General features: G+C 48.8%; 1 protein-coding gene across 4 annotated transcripts in view; it reads left to right on the top strand.

Moving 5' to 3' along the window:
* Runx1 (RUNX family transcription factor 1) overlaps positions 1-26,069 on the top strand; it is a 225,902-nt gene that overhangs the window by 145,595 nt on the left and 54,238 nt on the right. For all 4 annotated transcript variants that reach the window (XM_048803632.1, XM_015478733.2, XM_048803631.1 and 1 more), the window contains one exon: positions 16,553-16,657. In XM_048803632.1, coding sequence (XP_048659589.1) covers positions 16,553-16,657 — 105 coding nt within the window. The remainder of the gene's footprint in view (positions 1-16,552; positions 16,658-26,069) is intronic.

The following is a 26,069-nucleotide window of genomic DNA, read 5'->3' as shown; positions in this document are numbered from 1 at the left end:
CTTAATATTCCTTACTGAATCTTATCCTTTAAAAGTCTCATTGTTGCTTTTTTTCTAATTAGATGATCTTAAGACTATCTATTGTTTCATTTTCTGCTTTTGAAAATAAGCCCTTGGTCTTGATGCAACCCATGGTGGCCCAGAAGGTCCATTGCTCATCTACTCATTTCAGTACCAATTTTTAATTCTATCCAAAGCCACTCATCTGATGGATTCCCAAAGGGACCAGGTGCCTAGTGCAGGATGAAAGGTAGAAAAAGATGTTCCCTTTATTTTCCTAGTTGCCCGACTGTGGGGATCGTAAACCTCAGAGAAATTGCCAAAGATTACCAATTTTTCTGTTGTACAAAACTGATCTGTCCGGGCGCTGGCTGGAGTCCAGAATCACAGCTCCTAACCTCGGGTTCAGCCTGTAACTGGGAAAACCTGCCTGTCCGGCTTCCACAGCCCTGCTAACTGCACTGGCCCCTAAAAATATGGGTGAAGTATGGGGTGAAGGTGGGAGTTCATAACCCACTTGAATCAAAGTGTGGAATATGATATGTCAAGAAATTTGTAATGTTTTGAACAACCCACAATAAAAAATTAAAAAAAACAAAACAAACAAACAAAAAAAATATGGGTGAAGGCCTCAGAAGCCCGAACCTTCTTCGTTTTCTTCCATTTCCTCCTTTTTCTCCCTGGCAGCTTAAATCTAATTCAGGCTATATCTCAGCCTTGGAAAGTTTCTCCCTTTGATTCAGTATCACCATGTGAATTGACCACCTTTACAAAGGAAGAAAAGATAAATAGCCAAGGAAGAAGAGATAGCTGTTCCCGGAGGAGGGAGTAGGGGGCTCTAGGAGTTAGAGATTAGGAGAGGATACAGTTGGTTGTTCAGAACAATGCACATTTTAACCACATGGCCTGGGACTATCAGTCATCTCCAGAAAATCCCAAATTCAGGGTCAAAAGCGATTCTCTTTAGTGAGATTATTGAACACAGCAGTTTGCATAAGTTTTTACCTGCAGTTAATGCACATGCTCCCGATATGTTCAGAGTTATAAGTGTGTCACGGCTTCAGGTGGAGACATCTAAGAAATTTTAGCAATGACATCTGTGAGTGCTTTGTCCCTGTTGACGTATTTAATCAGCTAGAGAGAAATCGATCCATCCGTGAATACAGCTGTAGTTATTTCATTTCAGAACCAAACAAGAAATCCACCAAACCATATCATCAGCCACATCATAAACAGGGAAAGAGAATCCCTTGCAGATTTCCTTCTCTTTTTTCTCAGAATACAATTTTGAAAATGTCATACGTAATTTTGAAAATCCTTTGGAAGACTTTTCCCCAGGAGGAAAAATATGCCCTTGTGTACGAAATTTCCTGTACAATTTTAAGTTTCCAGAGCTTCTGGAGTTTGTTTGTAAAGCTTCTGGGGATCCATGGGTGCCAGGCCAGGAATCTGTGAATTTAGAACTTCACATCGACCACAGTGCCTCAGTCTAGCACAAGGTTTCATCAAGTAGATATCTGGAAAATGAAAAAATACGTGAGTAAATGAGGTGGGCATTTCCTTGCCTCTGAGCTGTTTTGCTCGTGGCCTTCTTTTGTTATAGCCAGGACTTGGTTAGCAGGATTAGAGATAAATCCCATCCAGGCTGCCCTTCCAAGCCTTTGGATGGCCACCAGGTGTGGGTGAATGTAATCACTTGTAAAGGGGAGGGGGCCCGTCCTGTCATGGACACCGCAGCCTGTTCCCTCTTGTATGCACCAGCCCCTTGCTGCAGGGCCACCTTGGGAATCCCAGGCCCAGTCCTGGGATGCTGAGTGTTCTGTGGCCTGTCAGGATGAGGTTTCATTTCTTGGTGTTTGTGATGGTTTCCCTGGCAACCTTAACCTTGTCCACTTTCAATGTAGGATCCTTTCTTGACGCTTTTATAAGGTGAAATTCCTTCATTTTGCTCTCACTGTGGTATCTTCCCAGTTGTAATATTTCTCTTGTCAAACTCTGGGCTGTTTCATATTTATGTGAGGTTGGTTACTTAAGGAATTTACATTGTTAAGGTTCTTTTACATCATTCCGAGCACAGAATGGACACGTTGTCATTCAGATGAGTGGCAGACTGTGGTGGTGAGAAAGAGAAGGTATAACTGGGAACTGGCGAACTGTACCCATATTCTAAATGAGAGACAAGTCCTTATGTAGTGGTTTTTACTGAAAGATGGTCTGAATGACTCACAATAATATCATAGAATCCAAGTCATTCTCTACTACATTACAGATTTCATATAACAGGGAAAGGGGAAAAAATCCATCTGCCAACCCCAGAGACATTCCACGGATAACGTTCTAGATACAGGATGGCAATCAGATCTCCTAGAGAAAATACAAGAAGACACCAGTTATGTTAAAACCCAGTCTCTCATCCCCCACCCGCTTTTTCTCTATTGTTATTGATCTACACTTTTAAATAGCATATAGATTGAAATTTGCTTTCTTGAGATTTAACTGTGAGCAAATAAGGATGAAAAAAGACATGCTTCTGATATAGCAAGCCCCAGCCAGCCCTGGCAAATACCGCCTTTCCATGGCAGGTCACGAGCTTGCATCTGTGATCTGATGTCGAATTCATCTCCAGAGATCAGGTTTCTCACTCTCTTTTACACTCGCCAATAAAAAAGGAACAGCACTTTCTTCAAGCAAGTTGTTCTCTGCCCTGCTTAAAGCCTTGCTGTAGCAAGGACCAGAGCAAAACTTACTTGAAAACTTGTGCCTGCAACAAACAGTGTCACAATTTATCCCTTCATGGTCCTCTTGCTGATTTTATGAAGTGCCAGCCATTGCCCATGGTGTTGGACAGCTTTTCTTAATTGAGGTTATTTGTACGAACATATTTTTCACTTGATGGGCAGAAGCTGTTCTCTCCGCCTGCCCTAGACCCCTTCCTCACCAGCCAGCTTGGTGGAGCCAGTTCTCTTTGGTCAAGACAGAAGACCATCAATCAGAAAGTGCCTCGGAGAGAAGTAATGGTTGAGTGATTTTTAGAGCTTCCTGTTTCGGCAGCAAGCATTAGAGACATAAACACTGGTCCAGCCAGCGGCTGCAACGCGCCTCTGGTTCTAATAAATCAGTTTTGTATTTTCTTTTTGTGCTGGTTGGCGAGGGGTGAGGGAGGGTGGAGAAGGCTGGTTATAGAAGAACATATTCTGTATTTCTGGAATTTTTTTCCAGTTTTAAAGAAAAATTACTTGTTGAAACAGAGAGATGGTGTAATGTCTGATGACTGTTCTCTCTCTGCTGATGATTATAAAACAAGTTTAGATCAGCAAGGGATGTTTATGAGGAACGTGTACAGTCGCCCCTCCGTATCCATGGGGAACGGGCTCCAGGGCACCCCCTGCCTTGGATACCCAAATCTGCAGATGCTTGGATCCCTTCTATCAGTGATGTAGTATTTGCATTAGTCACATCCTCCCGTCCAGTTTGAGCTGTCTCTAGACTGCTGCTCATACCTAATTCAATGTCAATGCCCTGTAAATAGTTGTCATACTATACTGTTTAGGAATAATGACAAGAAAAAGTCTGTATAGATCAGATCTATGGTTGGTTCAATGTATGGATACAGAACCTGTGGATTCAGAGGGCCGACTGTGCTATCAATCTGCAGTGGTTGCCCACTTTTGAAGACTCTGTTGGACTCTTAGCCAGTTACGTGTGTGTGTGTGTGTGTGTGTGTGTGTGTGTGTGACCATACATACTTCCATTGAGGGATTTCTTGGACCAAGATGTCTTTGAGGACTAAATCCATGCTGATGACACTTCCCAGACTAAAGAATTAACAGAAATTAATAAGTGAGTCAAGTGGATTTAATGAGCTGTCTTTGAATTTGTTCAAAGGTGCCAGTGTTGTCTGCTCCCCGTAAGGTGCAGGCCCGATGAACCCCACACGTGGTGGTTTTCAGTGGTACCTTCCCTCAGTGCGTAGTTCCAACGTGAGTTCTACAGACAACAGAGATGCATTTTTGTCTGTGTCAGGAATGGAGTTAGAATGGCGCTCATTTAGCGCTGCTCTGATTTGGGAATCCAGCATTGCCAGACTTCTTTTAGCCTACGCTGGGCAGCAATATCCCATCCAGGAATTTCATTTGAGATTCAATTATTGAATTTTCTCCAATGAGGCCATCACGGAGTTGGGGACCCATAACTTGTGAGGGAATCCCAGTCACTTCCTAGGAGGCTCTTCAGTAAGGAAGCATTTATTCAGGAACCACTTAAACTGTATTTTCCCCTAAGAAGATGGAAGTAATTTTCCTGTTTATTTCACAACTTAGGTTACTGCCTGCTTTTACCATGAGATTTAAGACCATCATCATGGAGCACGGGCAGCCCACGCTGCCCAGTCTCACCACCTCCCACCACCTGACCCAGGGAGGCTTCTGGCCAGTGAGGGGGCCTGGCCGGCCCTCAACAAAGGTGTGTGATGCTCAGCAACGTGGCTGGCTCTAGTGCCGTCAGCCACGGACGTGCTGGTAGATGATGAAGGAGGGGTGTTGGAGGTGGAAACACTCCCGGTGGCCCAGGCCATTGGTTGCAGGACTTCATGGCTGTGTTCCTTCTTCCTATCTGAAACCATTGTGTGCTATTAGTTATCTACCTGTCCACCTATCTATCTGTCATTAACAAGACGCTGTCAACTTATGTCATCAATAAGGCTTCCTCTGCCTCTTTAACTAGTGTCTCCAGAACCTATGATAAATGTTTTGCTTTTGTCCTTCCATTTGAAACTGTGGGGAGGTCACGCTTATTATCTTATCTATGGCTCTGCTTATCAATTTTAAGAATACTCCTGTTGTTCAGTGGCTATCAGCTTCCGGTCTTTGACCCCTAGGGGACATTTGGTAATAACTGTGGACATTTTAGATTATCACACATGATTTTTGAGGACTGCTTCTGGCTTCTAGTGGTAGAGGCCAGGGACCTGCTAAATATCCTACTCTGTGCAGGACAGCTTCCTCCAACAAAGTCCTAATCCAAAATGTCAGTCATGCTGAAACTGAGGAGACCAATTACAAAGCCCGGACCTAGCACCGCAGTATTCATAAGTTGTCATATCTCCCTTGCCCCTCCTCCCACCATGTCTGCCCCCCCCTCAAAGTTTATGAAAAACTTAACTTAAAAATTTACACGCAGCCGGGTGCAGCGGCGCAAGCCTGTAATCCTAGCAGCTCAGGAGGCTGAGGCAGGAGGATTGCAAGTTCACAGCCAGCCTCAGGAACTTAGTGAGGCCTTAAGCAAGATCCTTATCGAGACCCTGTCTCTAAATAAAACATAAAAAGGGGATAGGGATGTGGCTCAGTGGTTAAAAGCTCCTGGGTTCAATCGCTGGTACTGAAAAAAAGAAAAAAAAATTTACACATAATAAAAAAATGAAATGAGAGAGAATCACTGAATTTAAGATTTTAAAAAAGAAAACATCCCAGTGTTTAAAGTGCATAGAATTGTGCTGTCGCTGCACGTCTGTCAGACTCACCTGGCATCAGGGCTGTGTGGTAGCCAGAGGAGAGAGAGGCTGCCAGTGGGGTGGTCCACACATCAGGGACAGCTCTTCCAGGGAGTCTCCTGACTGCGGCCACTCCCTCATGGAGGTCACATGGCGCAAATCCAGTGCTCTCCCTGAGCATTTCATTCTAGGGGCCACAGATCCACTGATTCACGAACATCAATTAATGCGATGGGCACAGTTTACTAGAATTAAAAAGTGCTAACAGTAAGGCCATGGTAATTGTCATCCACAGAGCCCTAGACTCCAAAAGGGCTGTGTGTGCACATGAAATAAAAATGGAGAGGAGAGGAGACTAAGGCCCAGCTCTCTGGCCTGTCTCTGAGCATAGCCAGGTTTGCTGCCCCTGGCCTGGGTTTGTGGCTTCCACAAGCAGAAGCACGGCTGGGTGCTTCTGGAGTGTCCCCCACGTCCCCCCATGAGTTAGTTAGCTGTCCCCTGTTTTTGTACTGAGATTCAGGGAGAGATGGTTTGAAATCTCCAAGTCTAAGGAGACTCCTCCAGGTGTTCTTCTGTGGCAGGCTGCATTTCTGGACTAAGTGGCGGCGACTGTTCGCCGTTGTTTTTCTCTCCACTTGCTTGCTTTAGCTCCCCTGGGACGCTCTACTTCTCACTTCCTCCGAGCTCCCAGGTTTGGCAGAGAGCTCAGTTGTGTGTCAAGTCTTTAGTGATGGTAAGAGTTAGTCCAGGTGGGCGTTCCCTTGGTGATGGAGCTGGGGACTGCCCGGAGCCCACAGGACAGTGCCTGGAAGTGAAGGTCGCTGGGGGAGGTCTCAGAACAGCTGTGGTGGGAGGGGCCTACTCCAGGAGTCACCTGGACCCCCGCACGGTGGAACAGAAGCCGAGATGTGTCTGGAAAGCATCCGGAGGGGGACCAACCAGAATTGTCCACAAGCAAGAGACCCAGCTCATACCCAGAGAAGCTCCGAGTGGCATCCTCAGCCATGAGGTCCGTGCCTGGCAGACTGTGGGGACACTCAGGAAATATCTGCACACGGATGACTTCCGGGACTGTTTTGCCCCAGGCAGTAGAGCCAAGCGGTCCTACGTGGGCTTCACTGGATACTTCACCAAGAGGAAGCAGATTCACCTGAGCCACTGCTGACATTTCAGCCTGGTGGCTCTGTGCTGTGCAGGGCTGTTCCCCGAGCTGTTGAATGTTGGTCGCCTCCCTGACCTTGATCCAGTAACCAGTGCACCTCCTTCCCAGTTGTGACAACCAGAAATGTCTGCAGGATTGCCAGATGTCCCCTGAGGAGCAGGGACGATTGCCCTTAGTTGAGAATTCCTGACTTAAAAATACGTCACCATGAACAAGTAGCTTGACCAGTCCAAGCCCGATTCTGCCTTGCTCCACGGGAGCCAGGAGGGCAGTGAGGACGGATTACCCCCAGTAAAGCATGGGCCGGGGCTCGTTTCTTTGCTTGGTAAGATCTCTGCAGTGACACCAACTCTGGAGTAGACAGTGACAACCGTGAGTTCACAGCAAGCAACAGTATCACCCAGGGGCCTGCTCTTTGTTGGTCAAAGTGGATGAGTTTTCCAGAAGGCAGAATTGACACTTATCCCTATTCCTCAGCCCTGTGGAGTTCTGAGGCCCCGAAAGGGTTATTACGCAACAGGCACTGAGATTTCAGATTAGCGATGGCAGAGATGAAATTAAATATGTGCTGTAATTTGAGGCGCTGTTTTTCATGGGAAAAGAAGTCCTCCCCACTTAGCCCTTCCAGCTCTTTTGTTCAAACATTAATAGCATGCAAATATTTATGATTCATAATGCCCCTTTTAATTCCCGATCGTATTTTAACAATAAACACTGCATTTTAACAATGAAGCAGAATAATCCCTTTGTCCCGTCGCTGGGCCGCACAGGCTGGCACCCGAAGCATCACATTCTTCCTGAGCCATAATTGCTGCCTCCACCCAAGTGGAGGGGAGTTTTATGGTGGTGTCACCACAGCTTGCCCTGGACCATACTCCGGGCCACGCTGACTCTTCCACCGGAAGCCATTCTGAAGATCGTATCTCAGCATTTTCCTAAATTGCACGCGAATGTCCGTGAGTGTTTGTCTCTTGTGGCCGAATGTAAACCCAAGAACTGATTGACCAGGCTGCTAATGGGAGAGGTGTCTTTCTGAACGGTTATCTTGCATGCTCACCAAATCCCTGGGCTCTAGATTACACCGGGACCACTGTGTCCATTTAATATTCCTCTGATTCATAATAACCCCATAGAAACACACGTCCATTTGCGACAGCTCTGCAGATCTTAGGAAGGTAGTGTGACATCCTATGAAAATAGGGCGTCCTGCGGGACTCCCTCAGGGCCTCAGTCTCCCCTTCTGTACATAGGTGTGACGTGTCTTTAATCCAGGCCCCACAAGGTCGTTAGAAGGGTTAAAGTGCTGCATGTAGGTAACATGGCAGGAAGAAGAGCCACGGCTTTCCTTTCCGTGACATTGTTTCCTTCTACAGTGACAGTCACCGAGGGAGGAGAGAAGACAGCTGGCTGGAGGCAGCACGTGTCTTACTGAATCAGAAAGTTAGGAATGGCAGAGATTTCCACAATCCAGTCCTTCCTTCACAGCAAGGGACTTGCATTCCTTTATCTTATTATAGACCTGAAATGACAGTGCCGAGATACAGCAAGAATTTCTTACAGTCACAAATAAATGCACGCATAATAATTCCTACAAACATTTGCTGGGCACTGACTATTGTTGTTGAAACATAGTGTCTATTTCTGTTTCATTGTAACTGTTCCCCTGCCTTGTCCCCTGGCTCATCAATGGAAGGCATTTCCTGCCTGCCTGCCTGCCTTCATCATATTGTCCTCATGCATCTATTGTGTGTCTACTGTGTGTCAGGCACTGGGTTAGCACTGGAGATACAAAGTTGGGCCGAGCCTTTGGGGACTAGTGAGGAGCAGGACAAGCAGGCCATCACTGTTTGTAGAGGATAGCAAGAGGGCAGAGAGCAGGTGTGATGGGAGCAAATGAACATTGATGCATAACCTGGCAAAGGGGCACTCAGTCTCCCCAGACAGGTTGTCATCTTTGCTGAGACCTGCAGGTGACAACAATGCTTTTGAGGTGGAGGCATCCAGCAGAGAACTTAGCGTGGAGTGGGAACACCAGGTCTTGGAGGAGCCAAGGCACATGCTGGTGGCCAGTTCAAGAGGCCTGGGAGAGGGCTGGGGCAGGGATGCCCTTAAAGGCCTTGAGTCCACACTAGGAATTGATCTGACCCTAATGACAAGGAGAGCACCAACAGACAAGTGCCATCACCAGATGTAAACATAGCAGACATGTGGATCAGGTTTGGAGAAAGAAGGGACACTTGGAGAGTTCTAGGGACTCCAGACAATCCAGAGGTGGAGAACTGGTTTCCAATCAGGCAGCCTCAGACACATGTAAGTTCAGTTTCAAACACCCATTGGGTAAAGGTAGCTGTACCCAGACGTCAGCTGGCACCTCAGTCTGGCCTTGAACTTCTCTCCTGCCCTATAGCATCCGGTCTACCTGGCTGTCCAGGCTCTCAGGATCTGAAGGCCGAGCTGCCCAGCCTCGGGCACCCCTGTTGTGGCTCCAGATGGCATGCACTGTGTGCTCGAGGCTCTGGGCTCTGGGCACACATCGGCTGGGGCATCAGCCAACCCGGGAGGTCACTCTGCCCTGTGTGGCCTCTGGCTGGAGTACACCGTGGTGGATGAGCGGAGCCTGGGGTAGAGGGTGTGCCAAGCAGCGGCTCTCCTGGGTGCCTTGGCCTACAGAGAACTGTGCATTCATGGCCCGCTAGGTGGGCGACTCCGCTGAGTCACTCTGGGACCAACAGAATCAGGAAGATGGGAAGGGAGTGTGAAGCATGGAGAAAGAAAAGCACAAAGTGCAGGAGAGCACCAGGGTCCTTTTTAGGGTGGGAGGTGATTTGTTCAGCCCTCATGGTGGTGAGGGGCGGAGTCCACCCCTGCAGATGCCAGATTCTATGGATGTTCCGGTCCTTAGTGTTTGCATGTAACCTACATAAATCCTTTTGTCTAATAGACTTTTTCTTTTTATCATTATTCTGTGTGTATGGTTGTGTGGTACTGGGCATCAAACCTGGGGATACTTTAATGCTAACCTGCATCCCCAGTCATTTTTTAATTTGTATTTTGAGACAGGGTCTTGCTAAGTTTCTGAGGCCTGCCTCAAACTTGCAATCCTCCTACCTTGGCCTCCTGAGTCACTAGGATTAGATCTCTGACACTGCACCCAGCTCTCCCATGTATTTTAAGTCATAGCTAATGACATGCCTGATGCAATGTGAGAGCTATGTAATCGCTGTTACACTGTAACCTTTATGAGGCAATGACAAGAAAAAGTCCATCCAGTCTCAGTACAGAGGCAGTATCTTGTTCCTGAATATTTCGTTCTGCGGTTGGCTGACCCCTTGGATACAGAACCCTCTGATATGGACCAAAGGACCCACTGTGTTCCTGTGAAGGAACAGGCTTCCCGTCCATTCCTGTTTTAAGTCTGAGCTCTTCCCGCCTCCAAAAGGAAAGCAGTTCTCTCCAAGTGGAGTTAGACACCAAGAAGAGCCAGGTGTCCAAGTTGACGGAGTGATTCCTTCATTCACTTTTCGGATTTTTTAACAACTCCTGAAGAGAAGATACAGGGATGAATCAGATGTGACCCCTGTCCTCAAATGTCTCATCTCCCTACAACTTCTTGAGAGAAAATGCTTCTCACGGTTTGGTTTTCTCTAAATAAAATAGCTATTTTCCAAATAATTCCTCTTTCCATACAGAGGCTGCTCCTACGGAAAACCGTGTTCTCTATTTTAAGCCCCTGGCTCTTGGGCTTTGTTCCTATGCCAGTCCTGGGCCTCTGGTCCACATTCTGCCTGTCTGGACTCAGGTGACATGGTTAAGGGCATCTGCACACGTGGGGCACTTTGCACATGAGTGGAGATACACTGACAGCTGATTCAACTCAATTTTGAGAAACCAGGAGATTTGTACAAGTGAAGGATTTGTTTCCTGTTCACAAATTCTCAAATAAATCAGTTATGTAGTTTTACTGTCAGAAATAGTGTGAGGTAGGAAATGGCAGAGACGTGGTTGCATGAATTTTGTCAGGCTGTTCCTATGGAAAAGTAAGAAATAATTGAAAGTGCGTTGTGAAATACTCCAAAATGCAGATTGCCACTGGAATCTAACGGTGCATTGATTTTAATACTTAATTGTGATCAAAATTAGACCTGGAGTAATCTTTAGTCTAAGGAGAAATCCCCCTGCACCCTTTCAGGATCTTTGGGGATTTCCCACATTTGCAAAGAGCTGACTTTGAGTCCTCCCTGGCTCTCTGCGGATGTTGAGTTCAAAGCCAGCCACAGAAGCTTAGCCAGGCTCTGAGCAGCTCAGTGAGACCCTGTCTCTAAATACAATGCAAAAAGGACTGTGGCTGTGGCTGGGTTCAATCCCTGGGACCCCCCACCAAAACAAACAAAAAAAAGTCTGTATTTTTTCCCTTCATTTCTCCTCTCCCACTCTCTTGGGTGCTTCCAGTTTGTGGGCACAAGCGGTTTCCTACAGAGATACACAAGTGTGTGAAAAATGTTAATATTGTGCTTCTTGAAGGGTGAGGTCCCACTCTCAGGGAAGACTGAGCCTTTGCCTGAGGCCTTCCTTTCCAGGACACAGGGCTAGTTTCAGATGCCCCCAGCACTGCCCTTGGAGGGAGAAGATGACTCACTCCAGGGAGAGTGACAGTCACAGCCTGGCCCCTGCTGTGGTGTGGAGGGTCCTGCGTGGTGTGTGCGTGCGCGTGCCTGTGCAGCAGCAGAGGTATCCACGTTGCCCCCTGCTCGGGACTGGCCACTGCAGTGACCCCTGGAGTTTTTGCCTTGATTTCCTCCTCACCTTGACGTTTTGGGGAGCAGAGTGCATATTTGCAGCAGTTCTGAGGTTTGAGCACTTCTCAGACATGGTGAGAAGCAGGGTGCATGCAGACCTGGGGGGTCCAGCCCTGCCCTCTCAGTGCACAGTCGGCTACTGACACCACCATTCAGCCTAGACCCAGGGCCTCCTGCAGCCCTGCCTTGGACAGCACGGCTGGGCAGCAAGTGTCCAGGAAGGCTCACCCCGTGACCTTCTTCCCAACTAAATAAAGCAGTTAGTATTTTGCCCTGCCATTTGGATGGACACACTGGCGTCGAGGGAGACAACACTTGTTGCCGTGGCCGGGCTTGTTTATGTAGCGGACCAGCCAGTCACAGTTGCACCTTATGAAGGATGCCAGCTGGTGAGGCAGAAGTGAACTTGAACTTGAAGTTCGAGTTGAACTTGGGCCTGGTAGCAGCTCCATCACCTGCTGGACACACAGGCACACATCCGATGTGCACGGCCGTTCATCCAGCTCTTCGCCATGCCAGCTCCCCCAGCTCCAGGATTGTGAAATAACATTTGCTATGTCTTTAATAATTTTCCTGATGTTTTCTGAGAGCTTGCTCGGTGCCCTGCTTTCACATCCGTGTTCATTTTACCTGCATAACGAGGCTGAGATGGAAAGACAGTTGTCTTCCCTCTTACAGATGACAAAGCTGAGGCCCCAGAGAGGTGAGGTGACTGGCCCGAGGCCACACAGCTAGCAAGTGGCATTTCTGAACAAAGGTGGTTCAACTTGAGAGTCTGCACTATTAGCTGTCACCCTGTGTTCCTACCTCCATGGGTTGGATAAACAAGGGATTGTCTCTCTGGGCTTCCACACTTAAGTCAGGACAACCCTCCCCTGCCGCTTCTTTGCACCTTCTCATTCAGTCCTGCTGCTTCTTATTGTCCTCCTGGTGCACGCCTAGCCAGAAGGGCTGCTGCTGCTTTGGCCAGGCGTCTGTGAGCAGGAGAAGGAGGGTCTCCGTGTGTCCCGTTCCTTGGTGCCCGCGCTGCGGCTCCCATAGCTTGCCCCTCCAGCCACGGGCTCCCCCTTTCAGCAGCATCCGTGGGGCAGCCCTGGAGCCAAAGCCTCTGGCTGGTCTCGAGGCCTGGGAGCTGGGGACCGGGGCCCTGCTAGGTGGTGAGTAAGGACGTGGGCTCTCCCTGGGGCAGCCTGGCCCTCAGCCCCCCACCCTGCCCAGCGATCGGGGTGTTGTTTTGCAGCCAGCCTGGCCTCTGCCGCCCTTAGACTTCTTGCTATTCTGGCTGCAACTTGCTGAGAAAAACACTTGAGAGTCTCTCGCTGCCCACACCCACGCACTTGAAATACCAGGCCCGCAGGTCGCTTTAATGAGGGAATTTGGCTAATGACAGGTGTGCTCCGGGGGGGCAGCGCCCACTTCTGCAGGTGCTGGCCAAGAAGGGCTGCATCTCGGCAGCCGGGGGCCGGTGGGCGGAGCGCGGGCTTCGGGCAGCCATGCCCAGTGGCTACCTGGAGCCCATTGTCAAGGGCATGCCGGGTCTGGCCCCAGGAAGACACAGGAAGAGGAAGGCAGGGCTTTCACCCCAGAGAAACACCAGTCGCCTGTGAGAAGACAGTCACCCCGTCTGCGAGATAATGAGCAGATGTCCTCGTACCTACTCAGCTGCAGACAGAGGCCGTGGTGCCGAGGACTACAGGTCACCTGCTGGGTGGACCAGACCCCTCGCAGAGAGGATCCACGCGGCAGCCTTGCTGGACGGACTCCCTGTGACTGCACTTAGGATGGCGGCACAGAATGTGAGACTTAGGAGGACGAGCAGTGATTTGGCAGACCCCCACTTTGGTTGAATTTCCCTCCTCGGGAGGCTGGTCCACGGCTACCCAGGGCTCCTCAGAAGGGCTCAGCAGCTGGAAGCCCAAATGCAGCCCCAGAGAACCTGCTTTTCAACCCTAACCCAGGTTCACAGTCTTCCAGGTTCACAGGACAGTTTATGTACATTAGTCACAGGAACAATCCTCCATTTTTGGAACAGCGGTAGAGTACCATGAGTTTGGATTCCTTGTCCTGGTTTGCAGTTGGAGATTTATGACAACGGCAACAATAACACAAAGAACAGTGAGAGTAAATCTTGAGGACTCTGCTCTATGTAGGAGCTGTGTGAATTTGAGAAAATTACCTAACTTCTCTGAGTCTTAGCTTGGCTATCTGTTAATTAAAGGTAGTAAAGTCTATCTTGTTTATTTCACGAGGTTATTGTGAATACCAAATAAAATGCTTTATGGGCGAGTGTTGAAAAGTCGTAAGCTCTACACAGACCTAAAAATGCCAATGTGATGAGCACGTTCTTTGATGTCATTTAGGAAATCGTGGATAGGACAGCCATGGGAGGACCAGGGTAGGAGCAAGACTGTGCAGAGGGTGAAACGAACCCTTAGGACAGTTGCTGCTGTGTTGAACAGCGTCCCTAAAAATTCACATCTGCCTGCAATCTCAAAATAGTCTCATTTAGAAACAGTGACTTCACAGGCGTCATCCAGTTCAGGTGAGGTGTGCTGGCCTGGGCAGGCCCCAAGTCCATGACTGCCGTCCTGACCAGGAGAGGGAGATGGGCCACAGCCACGTGAAGGGGAGCAGGGATTGCCGAGCAGCGCTGGCAGCCACCAGCAGCCAGGAGGAGGCAGGAAGGTCCCCCAGCGCCTTGGAGGGGTGCGCGGCCCTGCCCACGCTGTGGCTTTCCACGGGCCCCCAGAGCTGTGGGCCATACGCACAGGTGGTTTTAAGCCACCCGTTTGTGGCAGCTCATCATGGCAGCCCTGGGGAATGGACTCGGCGTTTTTAGGAAGCCTGTGAAGTGCCAGCGCCATCGGTGACAGAGGAAGCAGTCGTGGTGTCTGGGGCCTCTGGGTGGCGATTGGCGAGTGTGACATCTGCATGTCACATGGCGCCCCCCAGCCTCCTGGCTCAGCAGGTCGGGGAGCTGAGATCTGGGGAGCTGGGATGGGCTGGGCAGGCGCCCGGCCTCCCGGGGGGAGCCGACTGCCCCGTCTCCCTCCAGCACCCGAGGCCTTCTCAGGACTGGGAAGTGTCACTGCCATTGCTGGTGCCCCATCCCTCTCCCTGGCAGCCCCTCCCACACCCCCCTTTCCCAGTTCTCTTGGAGTGGCGCCTGCCGGGTACACAGCGTGCGTGGTCCCTGTCCTCGAGGAGCCAGGCCCTGGGTAAAGGAAGGGGAGAGGGCTTATAAGCTGTCGAAACACCGCAGAGCACACTGCCCTCCGCAGGGGAGGCCACCTGGAGTGCTGGCAGCCAGTGCCAGCGGTCTCCAAAGGCAGGGGGTCTCAAGCAGCCACTCCTGAGTGGTTGGGCATGTGGCAGGGTGACAGAGACCCCTCAGGCCCTACAATGGGGAAGATTCTAGAAGCTGGCTCTGAGAGTGCATCTTGATGATATAGTTGTGACCTTCATGGGTTCTTGATGAGGAGGGACAGACTGACCATGGGGCCTGGAGGAAGAGTCTTCCCCAGTAGGGGGTCGTGGGGGTGCCGCTGCTGCCCCCTGACGTCTTCTCAGCCAGCAGCGACCGAGCGAGGGGCCTCCGTGCCACCCCCGTCCTGCGCCTCCTGGCCGGCCCACCAGAGCCTCTGCCCTCTGTTCCTCCAGAGCTGCTGGATGCCAAGGCGGGACACCATCTGGAGTGTCACCCGTCACATCTGTCTGATGGTGGCGAGGCTCTAAAGCTCGACAGGACTCTCCCAAAGGAGAAGCAGCTGGGGCCGGGGGGGACAGCGTCTCCTGGCCACCTTGCGGTGGTCCACAGGGTCTTTTGAGGCAAAACAGGCGCCATCCTCCCACCTCACGTGCGGGGTCAGGAGGTGGATCCATGTCCTTGGGGAACGTTAGGTGGAGGCGCCTCCTGAGGGGTCCCTGGCTCGCGGTGGCCCTGGAGCAGTTTTCCGTGGCCTCCCCTTCTATGGAAACAAGCGTGACAACTGGAAATATCCCCACTTCCTAACGTCAGGGAGGAAGATGAGCTGAGTTTTAAAATGATGCATGACTTGGGGGATGGGCATGGCTTGTTTTCCTTTCATTTATTTTGGGTCCTGTTTCTGCTGCACGATTAAGAGAAATTGTGCTAATTAAAGAACTGCACTTAGATATGGGTTCAAATGTTAGACTCTGAGCAACAGAGAAGACACACAAAACACACACACACACCTCTGAACGCCTGTAACGGTCTCTGTTTTCATGGTTTGGCTGACATGAGCTCCTTCGTCCTCCCTGGAACCCTAGAAGGTAGAAGTTTTGTGTACCCACCTTCCAGGCAAGCACACTGAGGCCCAAAGCTGTGTAGGCCTGAGGACTTGCCATAGGTCCAGCAGAGTTCACACCCAGAATCCATCCCCCACGTCACTTGTCCGGGAAGAACTGTGTTTAAACACAGGCAGTGAAGGTGCGCTCACCTTTCCTAAGCGCAGGTAAAGCGTGTGCAAGGCTGTCCACCTGTGTATCTAAGCTAGTGCTTACTGCTCCTTGGTCTGTCGGTTACGTATCCTTAAGCTCATTTGCTGGCCATGAATTTCATTCTAGACAATCCCATGAGTGTCCCTGATAACTTTGGGTATTTACAAATAATATCTAAAGCCAACCAGCAATTAATATCTAAAAAGACCGAGTAATTCTAACTGAGCATATCCTCAGATTTAGAAATTCTGTCTTTTCTAATCCTGAGATGTGCAAAAAGAGGGAAAGATGCAGTTCCTTCTGTTCCTCTTCGCCCTGATTTTATAAATAATTGGGGCGAGCGATGGGTGGAGATGAGGGACAGGGACGGAGAGCTGCCAGTCTGACCCTGTGATCCCTGGAGCCTCACCCTGGAGCCTGTTTGCTGGCTGGTGAGCAACGGAAAGTCCTGTAGCTGCACCTGGACCGATGCCAGAGGTGTGCATCCCAGACACAGCAAAGCAGACCCGCCTGGGGACCCTAGCCTGGCCTGAAGCGCCCGCCTCTCCCCTCGAGAGCTGGAGAGCATTAATGAATCATCAGTTACCCCACAGACGTATTCGGGCCACCCCCTCATTCTTTTCATTCTGTTTTGTGTCCCAACAGGGAAGAGCTTCACTCTGACCATCACCGTGTTCACAAACCCACCGCAAGTAGCCACCTACCACAGAGCCATCAAAATCACAGTGGATGGACCCCGAGAACCCCGAAGTAAGTGGGCCCCCTTGGGGTCGGTACACTCTCTGGCCTGGTGCATTCAGGAACCCACTGTGTCTCACAGTCTGTGGCTTCAGTCTCCCCCCCACCCAGGGAGATGTCAGGGCCCTGCAGAGAGAAGGAATTTCATGGTCAACACATTCACTTCTGATGTTGTCTCTGGGCACTGGGCTGTTTTTGAATCATGCTTTTAGAGGTCAAAAGGAAATTTAGCTGACTCAAGTGCACGTTGGAACCATTTTAGAGCTGAATGAGACTAAGGACAAGTTCCTCAACAGTAAGTGAAGTTCAGTATTATAAGAAACAAACAATGAATAGAAGATTGGTCAGGTACAGGGTAGACCAAAAAAAAAAAAAAAAGACCTGAGGGTCAAAGTGGACCAAAGGGACTGACCACCATCCATGCCAGTTTTCATTAATTTGTTAAAGCCAAAGATGAAAACTCTGAAAATGAGCCTCTTCTTTTTTCTGGCATAGATGAAAATCCCACTACAGGATTGTTTAAAATAGAGAATAGGAGGGTAGAGGAGTGCCTGGGGGAAACCAGTAAATATAGAAGATGGTACCAAAAAATAGCTCCTGTGAGGAAAGCTTTTAAAAAAGGAGTGGGGTTGTTTAGTCTGCAGAAAAGATTTCTTCACAGTGACTTAATGACTATCTTTGAGTAAACACAGAGTAACACTCTCTTCCCGAGCCACACCCTGCCCCAGGACCTAAGACTAGGCCATGGGTCTGTGTCTGTGGGCCGGCTGGAGCCCTGGCTCAGCCCCTGCATGTCCCAAGCCATACCAGGTCCCTGGCGTGACATTAATACCCTCTTCTCAGAGTTGGGGATATTGAGAAGTGGGACTGCCTCCTGTCCCCAGAGGCTGCGATGCAGGAGGCCGGGGGGTGGGCAGAATGGTTGAGAGTCTGGGCTCCAGGGTGAAGTGCTTCTGCCTTAGGCAGGTCTCAGAGCCTCTCTGAACCTGTTTCCTCATCTGCAAAATGGGGAGGAGAGTGAGCGTGCCTTTGTCAGAGCACATGAAATGATGTGCCTGGTGCAGAGAAAGGGCTTGGGAAATACAAGGGACCCCAGAGGGGCTTCTCTGCTCTAGCCCTTCACAGCCCCCTGGGGGGACCACCGCAGTGTGGTGGCCTTCCCTGCAGTCCTGGCCACACCCCATGCCCCGTTAGACCATTCCCCTGCCTACCCCCTCCTTCCCCTGTCCTGAGTGGTGGAGCCTGCAGAGAGCCCAGCCCCCAGGGACGGCCCCCGGCTCCAGCACAGGTCCCCTCCCCTCCACTTCTGACCTCTGTTTTCCCTGGAGGGTCTCTTGGCCTTTCTCTTGAAGCCCATAGAGTCTGCCTGGCCTTGCCCAGACTCGGGGAACCCTAGGGCTGACAACACCCCTGATTCCACTGTGTATGTAAACAGCAGACCAAAGTTGGGGGACCATATAGTTGTCACACAACCCAGGAACCACTGTGGCACGTCCCGGGTTTCCAGAGTAGGAGTGGCTAGCTGAAGACCAATAGGGACCCTGCATTACATGTGACAACACCAAAGGGCCAGGCTGTCCACAGAGGACCACAGAGGAAGCAGGCCTGCAGCGGGCAAGGAGTGGGGCTGGAGGAAACTGCGGTGAGCAGACTCAGGAAGGTCATTCAGGGGCTGGGAACCGGTGATGCTGGCCTGGTCTAGGCACTCGCACCGGGAACCCCTGATGTGCCCTCTACGCCTGTTACTCTCTCATGCATAAAAAGGCTGGTTTTACCCCACTGCCAGCATTTCCTGTTACATTTCCTGCAAAGACCTGATGAAGTCGTTCAACTTCAGCAAACAGAGAGTGGCTGCTCCGACTTTTAAGAATTGGCAGTCAGAAGGGAAAAATACATCTCCGTATTGTAACGGGCCGCCTGCATTACAGTTTACACAGCCCCTGCTGTTTTATAACTTAAGGACAGTGTAGGAGAAGGGCCGTTTGAACAGGCAGAAGAGATCTGCTCCAGAGAGGCACCAATTTGTGCACAGTCTTTCCTGCCAAATGGAATTTGGGGTCTAGAGAAAAATTAAATGGGTGGAAATAAGGATAAGTAAGATATAAAGAGATGTTTTAGCCCCAGGTAGACAGGCTCAGATTTCACACGAGAGTTCTATTAAAAAAGCCAAATGCAAACAGACTCCCAGGGCAACTTGGGAGACACTGACTTTTCTCTGTGCCCTGTGGAGCCAGAGCCGGCTGGCTGTCTGCTGGTTCTCATGAGCCTCTTGTGCTTCCTGGTTGAACATCTTGATTCAGGGAGGGGGCTGCTTCTTGGATGGAGTTCCACTCACAGTGCATTGAATGTAATGGGCAGGGAGGACCCTGTGTGAGCCTTGGAGCCTGAGTTGGTGTCAGGTCTCTGGATTACTAAGACCACTCCATCTCCTCCAGGATGAGTGTGAATTCTGTGCCATTCTAGCAGAACAGCCTTGCCATCATGCACCAGGTTGAATAGTGTTGCAGAGTTCTCTTGTTCCTCGAAATCACAGACTCTGGGAGCTAGAAGGGATGTTAGGGAGCCACCAAGATAAACACTCAAAGCTAAGGGCATGCAGCCCCAGAGAAATGCTGTGATCAACCTCAGCCTAAAAGAAATGGTGCTGAGTCAGAATTAGAACAGGAGCCCTGACACTAACCTTGGACTCTTAGCCATCAGTCCTCGGGTTCATTCCCCATACCCAGGACAGTCTCAGACATCATCTTTCTCTCTCTCTCTTTTTTTTTTTTTTTTTTGCAGGGGGGATGGTGGTACTAGGGATTGAATTCGGAGCACCCCAACCACTGAGCCACATCCCCAGCCCTATTTTGTATTTTATTTAGATACAGGGTCTCACTGAGTTGCTTAGCACCTAGCTTTTGCTGAGGCTGGCTTTGAACTCATGATCCCTCTTGCTTCAGCCTCCCGGGCCAACGGGATACAGGCATGTGCCACTGCATCTGGTTCGCATATCATCTCTTAGGAACGCCCCTGATCCTGGCATCCTCACCCTTGAACTGAGCAAGTGGCTAATATGAATTTTCAATTGGTCCTGGACCTGAGGTTGTCTAGAAAGGTAGCCTCAGAGCCTTCAGTTTGCAGGGTTTGTGCAAAAGTCCCAAGGGAAGGGTCCCCTTGCTCACCTGCCATCCAGGTAACTGAGTCAAGGACAAAGCATGGAGAAGGGCGCGCAGTCAATCCGTTGGACACACTGCTGGGTGACTAGATGCGTCCCTCCCCTCGCATGGTTTTCGGTGGTGACGCTGTAGTACAAGGTGTATTCCAAAGAAAATTGGAAGTGGTTTCCATTTCACGTGGTGACTTGTTTTTTTACAGTAACTGGTCTGCCACTGAATAAGTCCAAAACATGTTTTCAACGCATTCCATGGGATTTTTCCCCCCACATCTCAGAGCAATATAGAAATTAGTAATTATTGAAAAACTGAATTTATTATGGAGAAAAAGCACCATCAGCTAACCGGTTCTTATAAGAGGAGTTTCCCGAGGGTGGGTGGGACTCTCGGGGGCTCATTAATGTATGGACAGATAAGTTAAGCACAAAAGATACAGCAAAAGGGTTTTTCAGGAAGAGGATATAGAAGAGTAATTTTCTGTAGTCTTCCTATTTCTGGGATCCAGTGGAAAAGCTTCAGCTCTCTCTGCCGTGTCTGCAGTTAGTGACTCTGTGTTCATGATGAGATGCCAGAGGACATTCTCTGCAGGTATTTCACAAATAATCTGAACGCATGGTGTGGTTCCCTGAGATGGAGGAGATATTCCGCTGGGGGGAGGTTAAGGAGAGCGAATGGTTGGGGCGCCGAGGGGTCCGCAGGGGGCCACCCTGGTGTGGTCTGGGCAGCCGTCACCTGTCTGGTCAGATATCTGTTACATCTGGAACACTGAGAAACATTATTGAAACTCTCAAGAGGTCACTGAAGCAAGCACTGGCCATTTCTGGGGCTACCTACACCCTGGGGTAAAGGAGACCTTCACAGTGACTGCGCTCTGTGGGAGCTCTTGAGAGTCACGCGAACAGATAGCAAGGCGGAGCCATTCCTTAAAACTTTGGAGAACTTTCCAGAGTGTCCATCTTGCTGATTAATCTTTTGTTATAGAGAGTTTTCATTAAAATAGGTCAACCCAAGGGCTTAGCCCCGTGCTGTCCAGTGACGTTTTTAGGTACTTTACTGAGATGATATCGTGCACATAATCTCTGACTTGAAAAGGAAATGGCAAACCTATTATCTGTGTCGTTCTGCATCTACCTGCCCGTGAAGTAGGATCTTTAGAGATGCCGAGTGTGTTGTGAAGTGGCTATGGACTTAAAACACTAGAGACAGGCAGAAAACTGTGGGGCGAGTGTGTTTATGGACTGTTCTCGTGATTGGGTAACATACAGTACTTCTTCCAAGTATTATTTTCTCTCAAAAATAAAATCAGTTACAATAACAGCTAATATTAGACAGTGTTAATTATTTGCCCAACACTGTTCAGAGTACTCCATGCATATCGATGTGTGGAATCTTTGGAAGAATAGATAAGGAAATTAAAACAGAAAGAAATTGAGGACCTTGCTGAGGTCCAACTAATAAGCCAGAAACGAAACTGAGAAGTGCAGACTCTGGAATCCACAGATGCCCTTGATCGTCCTGAAGGACTGTGCGGATTATTTCTTGAGCTTCACTGTGTGGTAATTCCTGTGTTTTTTTATTAGACCTGCCAATACAGGTCTGGTTCACATACGGTTTTCTTCACGGATATAGAACCCTGCCACTTTGCAGTTTTTACTTTGTGAGGAAGGAATTGGTGTCTTCTTCCAGGTGGGGCTGGAGTGACATGCACCCCAGAGGAGCCCCTAACACACAGACGCTGCCACCGTGGTCACATGTGCTGGTTGATGCTGCATGTCACCTAGCTCTGCTTGGGGACGCGCATTAGTGGGGACCTAACCCAGAGCAGCACATAGCATGGACCCTGCGGTGGGCACCCTGGAAAGAAGAAGGCAAGGCACATGACCAGCAGGGCCGCCTTCTCCCTTTAGCGCAGGGCTTGGTGGAAGGCACGCGTGTGCACACCGTCCTGCCAGCACAGAGAGCCCGTCCGCTCTCTGCTTCCAGCTGGTTATCAAAGTGTCCGGCGGGTTCATCCTGCCATCTCAGGATTCACACCTGCACCGCTCACCAGGAGTCTCCTGGGTGTGAACGGGGGTCTGCTCACTCCTTCTTCAATCAGATTTGGACATCAGTTCTTTCTAGATGAGATCTTGATCCACCAAGGAAAAAGGAAATACTTCTTCATCCCTGTCTCCTAAATATGAAGTAGGAGAAGGACGGAGGGTCCCTGAGGAGGAACCAGCTGGGCCTGCTCCCCTCCCTCCACCCACTCTGAAAGATTTCTGGGGGACCTTGCCCTGGTACTTTAGTTTCTACTGTGCTAGCTCCCCAACTACCTGAAGGCTCAGCAAAAGCAGTTTTCAAGACATTAATAATAATCATGCCTAAGTGTTTCCCACGAATTTTAGGATCTCTTCCTGTTCATTCTTTTGGTGGTATCAAATTGGACCAAAAAAGAGTTTGATTCCTGTGGAGGTCTGAAAGGACCCCAGGGGCAAATGGATCTGTGAGAAGACCCTGAAGGGAATCTGTTTCTGCCCCCAGTAGTTTGGGGACCACTCATCTTATACAGAAGCCACCAAGATTATTTTAGGTGACATTTGTATTATTATGAGAAGGAAGAAAAACAATTCCTTCCAGGTCCCAGGAAGAACCCAAAGAAATGCTCTAGGTGCCCTCTCAGTCTATAGTGCAGGCAGAGAGAGGAGAAAGAAGATGTGAAATGAAACGTGAACCATTCCTGTGATACCACTTTCCATTCTTTCCACCTGATCATGGTAAAACTATATCATACTTTGAATGGCAGACCAGGGAAGTTGAGATCTAAACTAACATTGCAGTCCATGTTAGAATTTATTATGATGTGTTAAAAGAAAAAGAAAAAAAAATCCTGTCTACGTTTAGGCTTCCGTTCCTTAATCTTAAAATGCTTAAAAATATTTCTGGATGCTGAACCCCGGGGACCTGGGTTTTCACATGGCGCCACCAGACCTGTGGGTGTGAACTTAGGCAATTATCTTAAGTACTTTAGTCCTCTTTTTCCTCTTTGGTCAAACCAGGCAATGGGACGAGATAATCTCTAAATTAGTTCTCAAAAGGGGTAACAAAATATTGTCAACAAAATAGTCATGGATTCCCACAAACTGGGCCCCTTTCAGGGCACAGCCTCTAAGCCCTCTTCCCTGAGCAGTGTCAACCTGCGTCACATCAGGCAAACCCCAACACACCCACTCCGTACCTCAGGTATCACTTTTTGCTGTACATTTTTGAAAGGGCTTTGTGATTTGTTTTTGAAATTTTCTGGCAAGAGTCATTCATTTAATTTCCTGTGGCCCTGATTTCTCCACCAACAAGGGATTATGACCAAGGGTTGAGATTCCCGTGTTCTCACTTGCTGACTCTGGGGGGCCAGCTCCGGGTGAGATCTGGTCCAACCGAGCCTTTGTACAACAGTGACGGTGGCCATAATGTCTTGAGGCTGAGAAGCTCAAGGCCACAGCCTCTGTGGGCTGCCTACAGCCCTATCTGGCACACCATAAGTGTTCAGAAGAGGTCAGCTGTTGTTTATGTTTAGTCTTAGAATCCTTTTGGAAATGAGAAAACTCTAAACAAAAAAAGATCTATGAATCCTAGATTTAAAAATGTGTGAAGTTGCTACAATGTTGTATTTTTTAACATTTAATTAAACATTTATAAATCTTATTTTTTTTGTTTTATTTTTTGTTTTGTATTTAGACCCAGTAAGATTTCTTTTCTTGTGTATATATGGGCCCTTGAAACTCTCTGGGTACTATTTCTAAGTCCCTAATGGGTAAAATAGACTTGCCCCCAGATGTGGCACTTTGTGAAGAATTCAGGGGAAAAATCATGTCTGAGTAGCATCAAAAGTGGGTATTTGAAATCAAACATGTGAATCCTTTTCCATATGCATATGATCCTGCTGGAGAAGCCTTCCTTCCTCACTGCTGCATGCAAAGGCAGGGTTCTTAGGGAGGTCCTCCCCTGGTGACCTCAGGATGGATTCCAGAACCCATCCAGATGCCGAAATCCGAGGATGCTGGAGTTCCTTATATAAATGGCCTAGTATGTGCATATAACACATACTAGAGTGTAAAGTGTAAGAACCTTCTTACACTCTCCTGGTCTGCTCCATTTATATCCAGATTATTATAGCGCCTTAACAATGTCAGTGCTATCTAAATAGATGTGATGCTGTATTGCTTAGGGAATAATGAGAAGGAAAAAAAGTCTGCACATGTTCAATACAGATGTGATTCCCCGCCCCCCAAATATTTTCAATCCAAATTGGTTGAATCCACAGATGCCGCACTCACAGACACGGAGGGGCAACTGTGCTAGGCCAGTGCAGCGCGTCTTCCCACCGTGCCTGAGACCTCCAGCCACACACGGCTAAGCTGTGCAGGCATAGAAACACGGTTAGCCACCCTTTGGGTTCCTAAAGCAATGCACATGCTGCAGCCCCTTCCTTTCATGCACAGCAGCTGTGTCTGCTGCCTGTGACCTCTGGGTCCCATCCCTCCAGGGGTGGGCAGGCTCCTTTACTGTGTAGAGGTGGGTGGACCCACAGCTTGCTGATGGATTGTGATTGGCAGTCACAGCTTCATAGCATATGTGTCTGCTTCTCTGCTTTTGGATGGATTTTTGAATTTGGTTCATCCCCTAGACACTTTGCATTTTCCATTTTGAAAATATTTTAAAGTTTTCCCCAAGGCTTGTATTTTTTCTTATAAGCCAGCTAGCTATGAAAGACCTTAGTAAGGAGTTGATCCACTGGGTCTCTTTAGAGCTCTACCATTACTGTCCATGCGCGTGTGCACGCGCGCACACACACACACACACACTCCAGAAGCTTTACTTAAATAAGGTGAACCTACATCCTTATCTGTGTTTAAGTTCATCTGAGCTAATTTGCAATTTTTGAGTTCCCCTGTTCTTTCTATGTGTTTCCTATAAAAAAAATTCTTTGGCGGGACTCAGTGGTGCACACCTATAATCCCAGTGACTTGGGAGGCTGAGGGCAGGAGGATTTCAAGTTTAAAGCCAGTCTCAGCAGCTTAGAGAGGCCCAAAAGCAACTTAGTGAGACCCTGTCTCAAAAAGGGCTGGGGTTGTAAACCAGTGGTTAAGTGCCCCTGGGTTCAAATAAATAGTACCAAACAAACAAAAACCATTCTTTCAGGAGGTTTGCTTTTGGCTGTGAAAGTTTGAAATGTTGCATCAGGGAAGGGAATCATCAGGTGTCACCTGCTCGTGTGTGCTAAGCTGGCTTGTCAGTCACACGGCAACACACATCTAGTGGGACAGGAAATGCCTTTTTCATAGTATGATTTTGATCAAGTTCTACACATCAGCTATGCGGCATCACTGGGAATGTTCACTCCAGTCTATAGCAAATATTCCAGATTTACTTCCAAAGGTAAAAGCCAAGATAGAAGGGGTGGGGGGAGAGGGAAAAAAAAGAAGGGAAAGGACTTCAGTACCCGAAGCATTATTCTTTTCTGTTTGCCTTTTTTAAAGCAACACAGTGGAATTAATCTGCAACTCCCTAGACCCCTATAAAGCCAGTTAATGGCAATGCATTAATTTGGTGCTTCCATGACTTACGTACACTCAGGTTCCATTAAAGCAAGTATTGACTAAAGCTCTTGCTGTTATTGAAATCTTTCCGCGTACTTTCCTATACTGAACTGGCAAACATTGGATATTTTATGTGCTTTCCTGATTTTTGCTTTTGTTTTTGTTCACCATGGCTTATAAGTCATCTTCTGGTCATTTGAGATAAAAAGTAAACATTTGAAGTCAGTCAGTTCTTAAGTACTGTATAAATTTATGGCCCTTTTTGGATTTGTTCCTGGCATCTTATTTTTTCTTACCTTTGAGTGGTTTTATGGTATTTCTAATTCACTCCTTTTTAAGAACTAAGGAGCAACATCTTTCACTCTTGCCTGGCCTGACTTGCAGGCCTAGCTCAGCACCTCAGAGGGGAACCCCAGGGAGCTTCAGAGAGAGGAGATCAGAACCTGACAACCTAGCTCTCAGGTCTGATCCCTGCTGCTTACGGGCTGCACATCTCAGTTTCTTCATCTGTAGAATGGGCTTCCTGATATCTGCCCTGAGGGAATGTGAGGACTAACTAAGAAACTGAGGGGCCACCTGGACCTGCAGCAGCTGAGGACCACCTCTCCATCATAACCAGACTGACCTCCCCAAGTCAGCTCTGCAAATGTGAACCCAGGAAGATGGGATTCCTATCTGGGGATTCTTGTGCAG

Source organism: Marmota marmota, unplaced genomic scaffold (assembly GCF_001458135.2).
Source record: "Marmota marmota marmota unplaced genomic scaffold, marMar, whole genome shotgun sequence".
NCBI classification, from domain to species: domain Eukaryota; kingdom Metazoa; phylum Chordata; class Mammalia; order Rodentia; family Sciuridae; genus Marmota; species Marmota marmota.
Note: the sequence above shows the minus strand (reverse complement) of the source record. Positions and strands in the feature narration are given on the sequence as shown.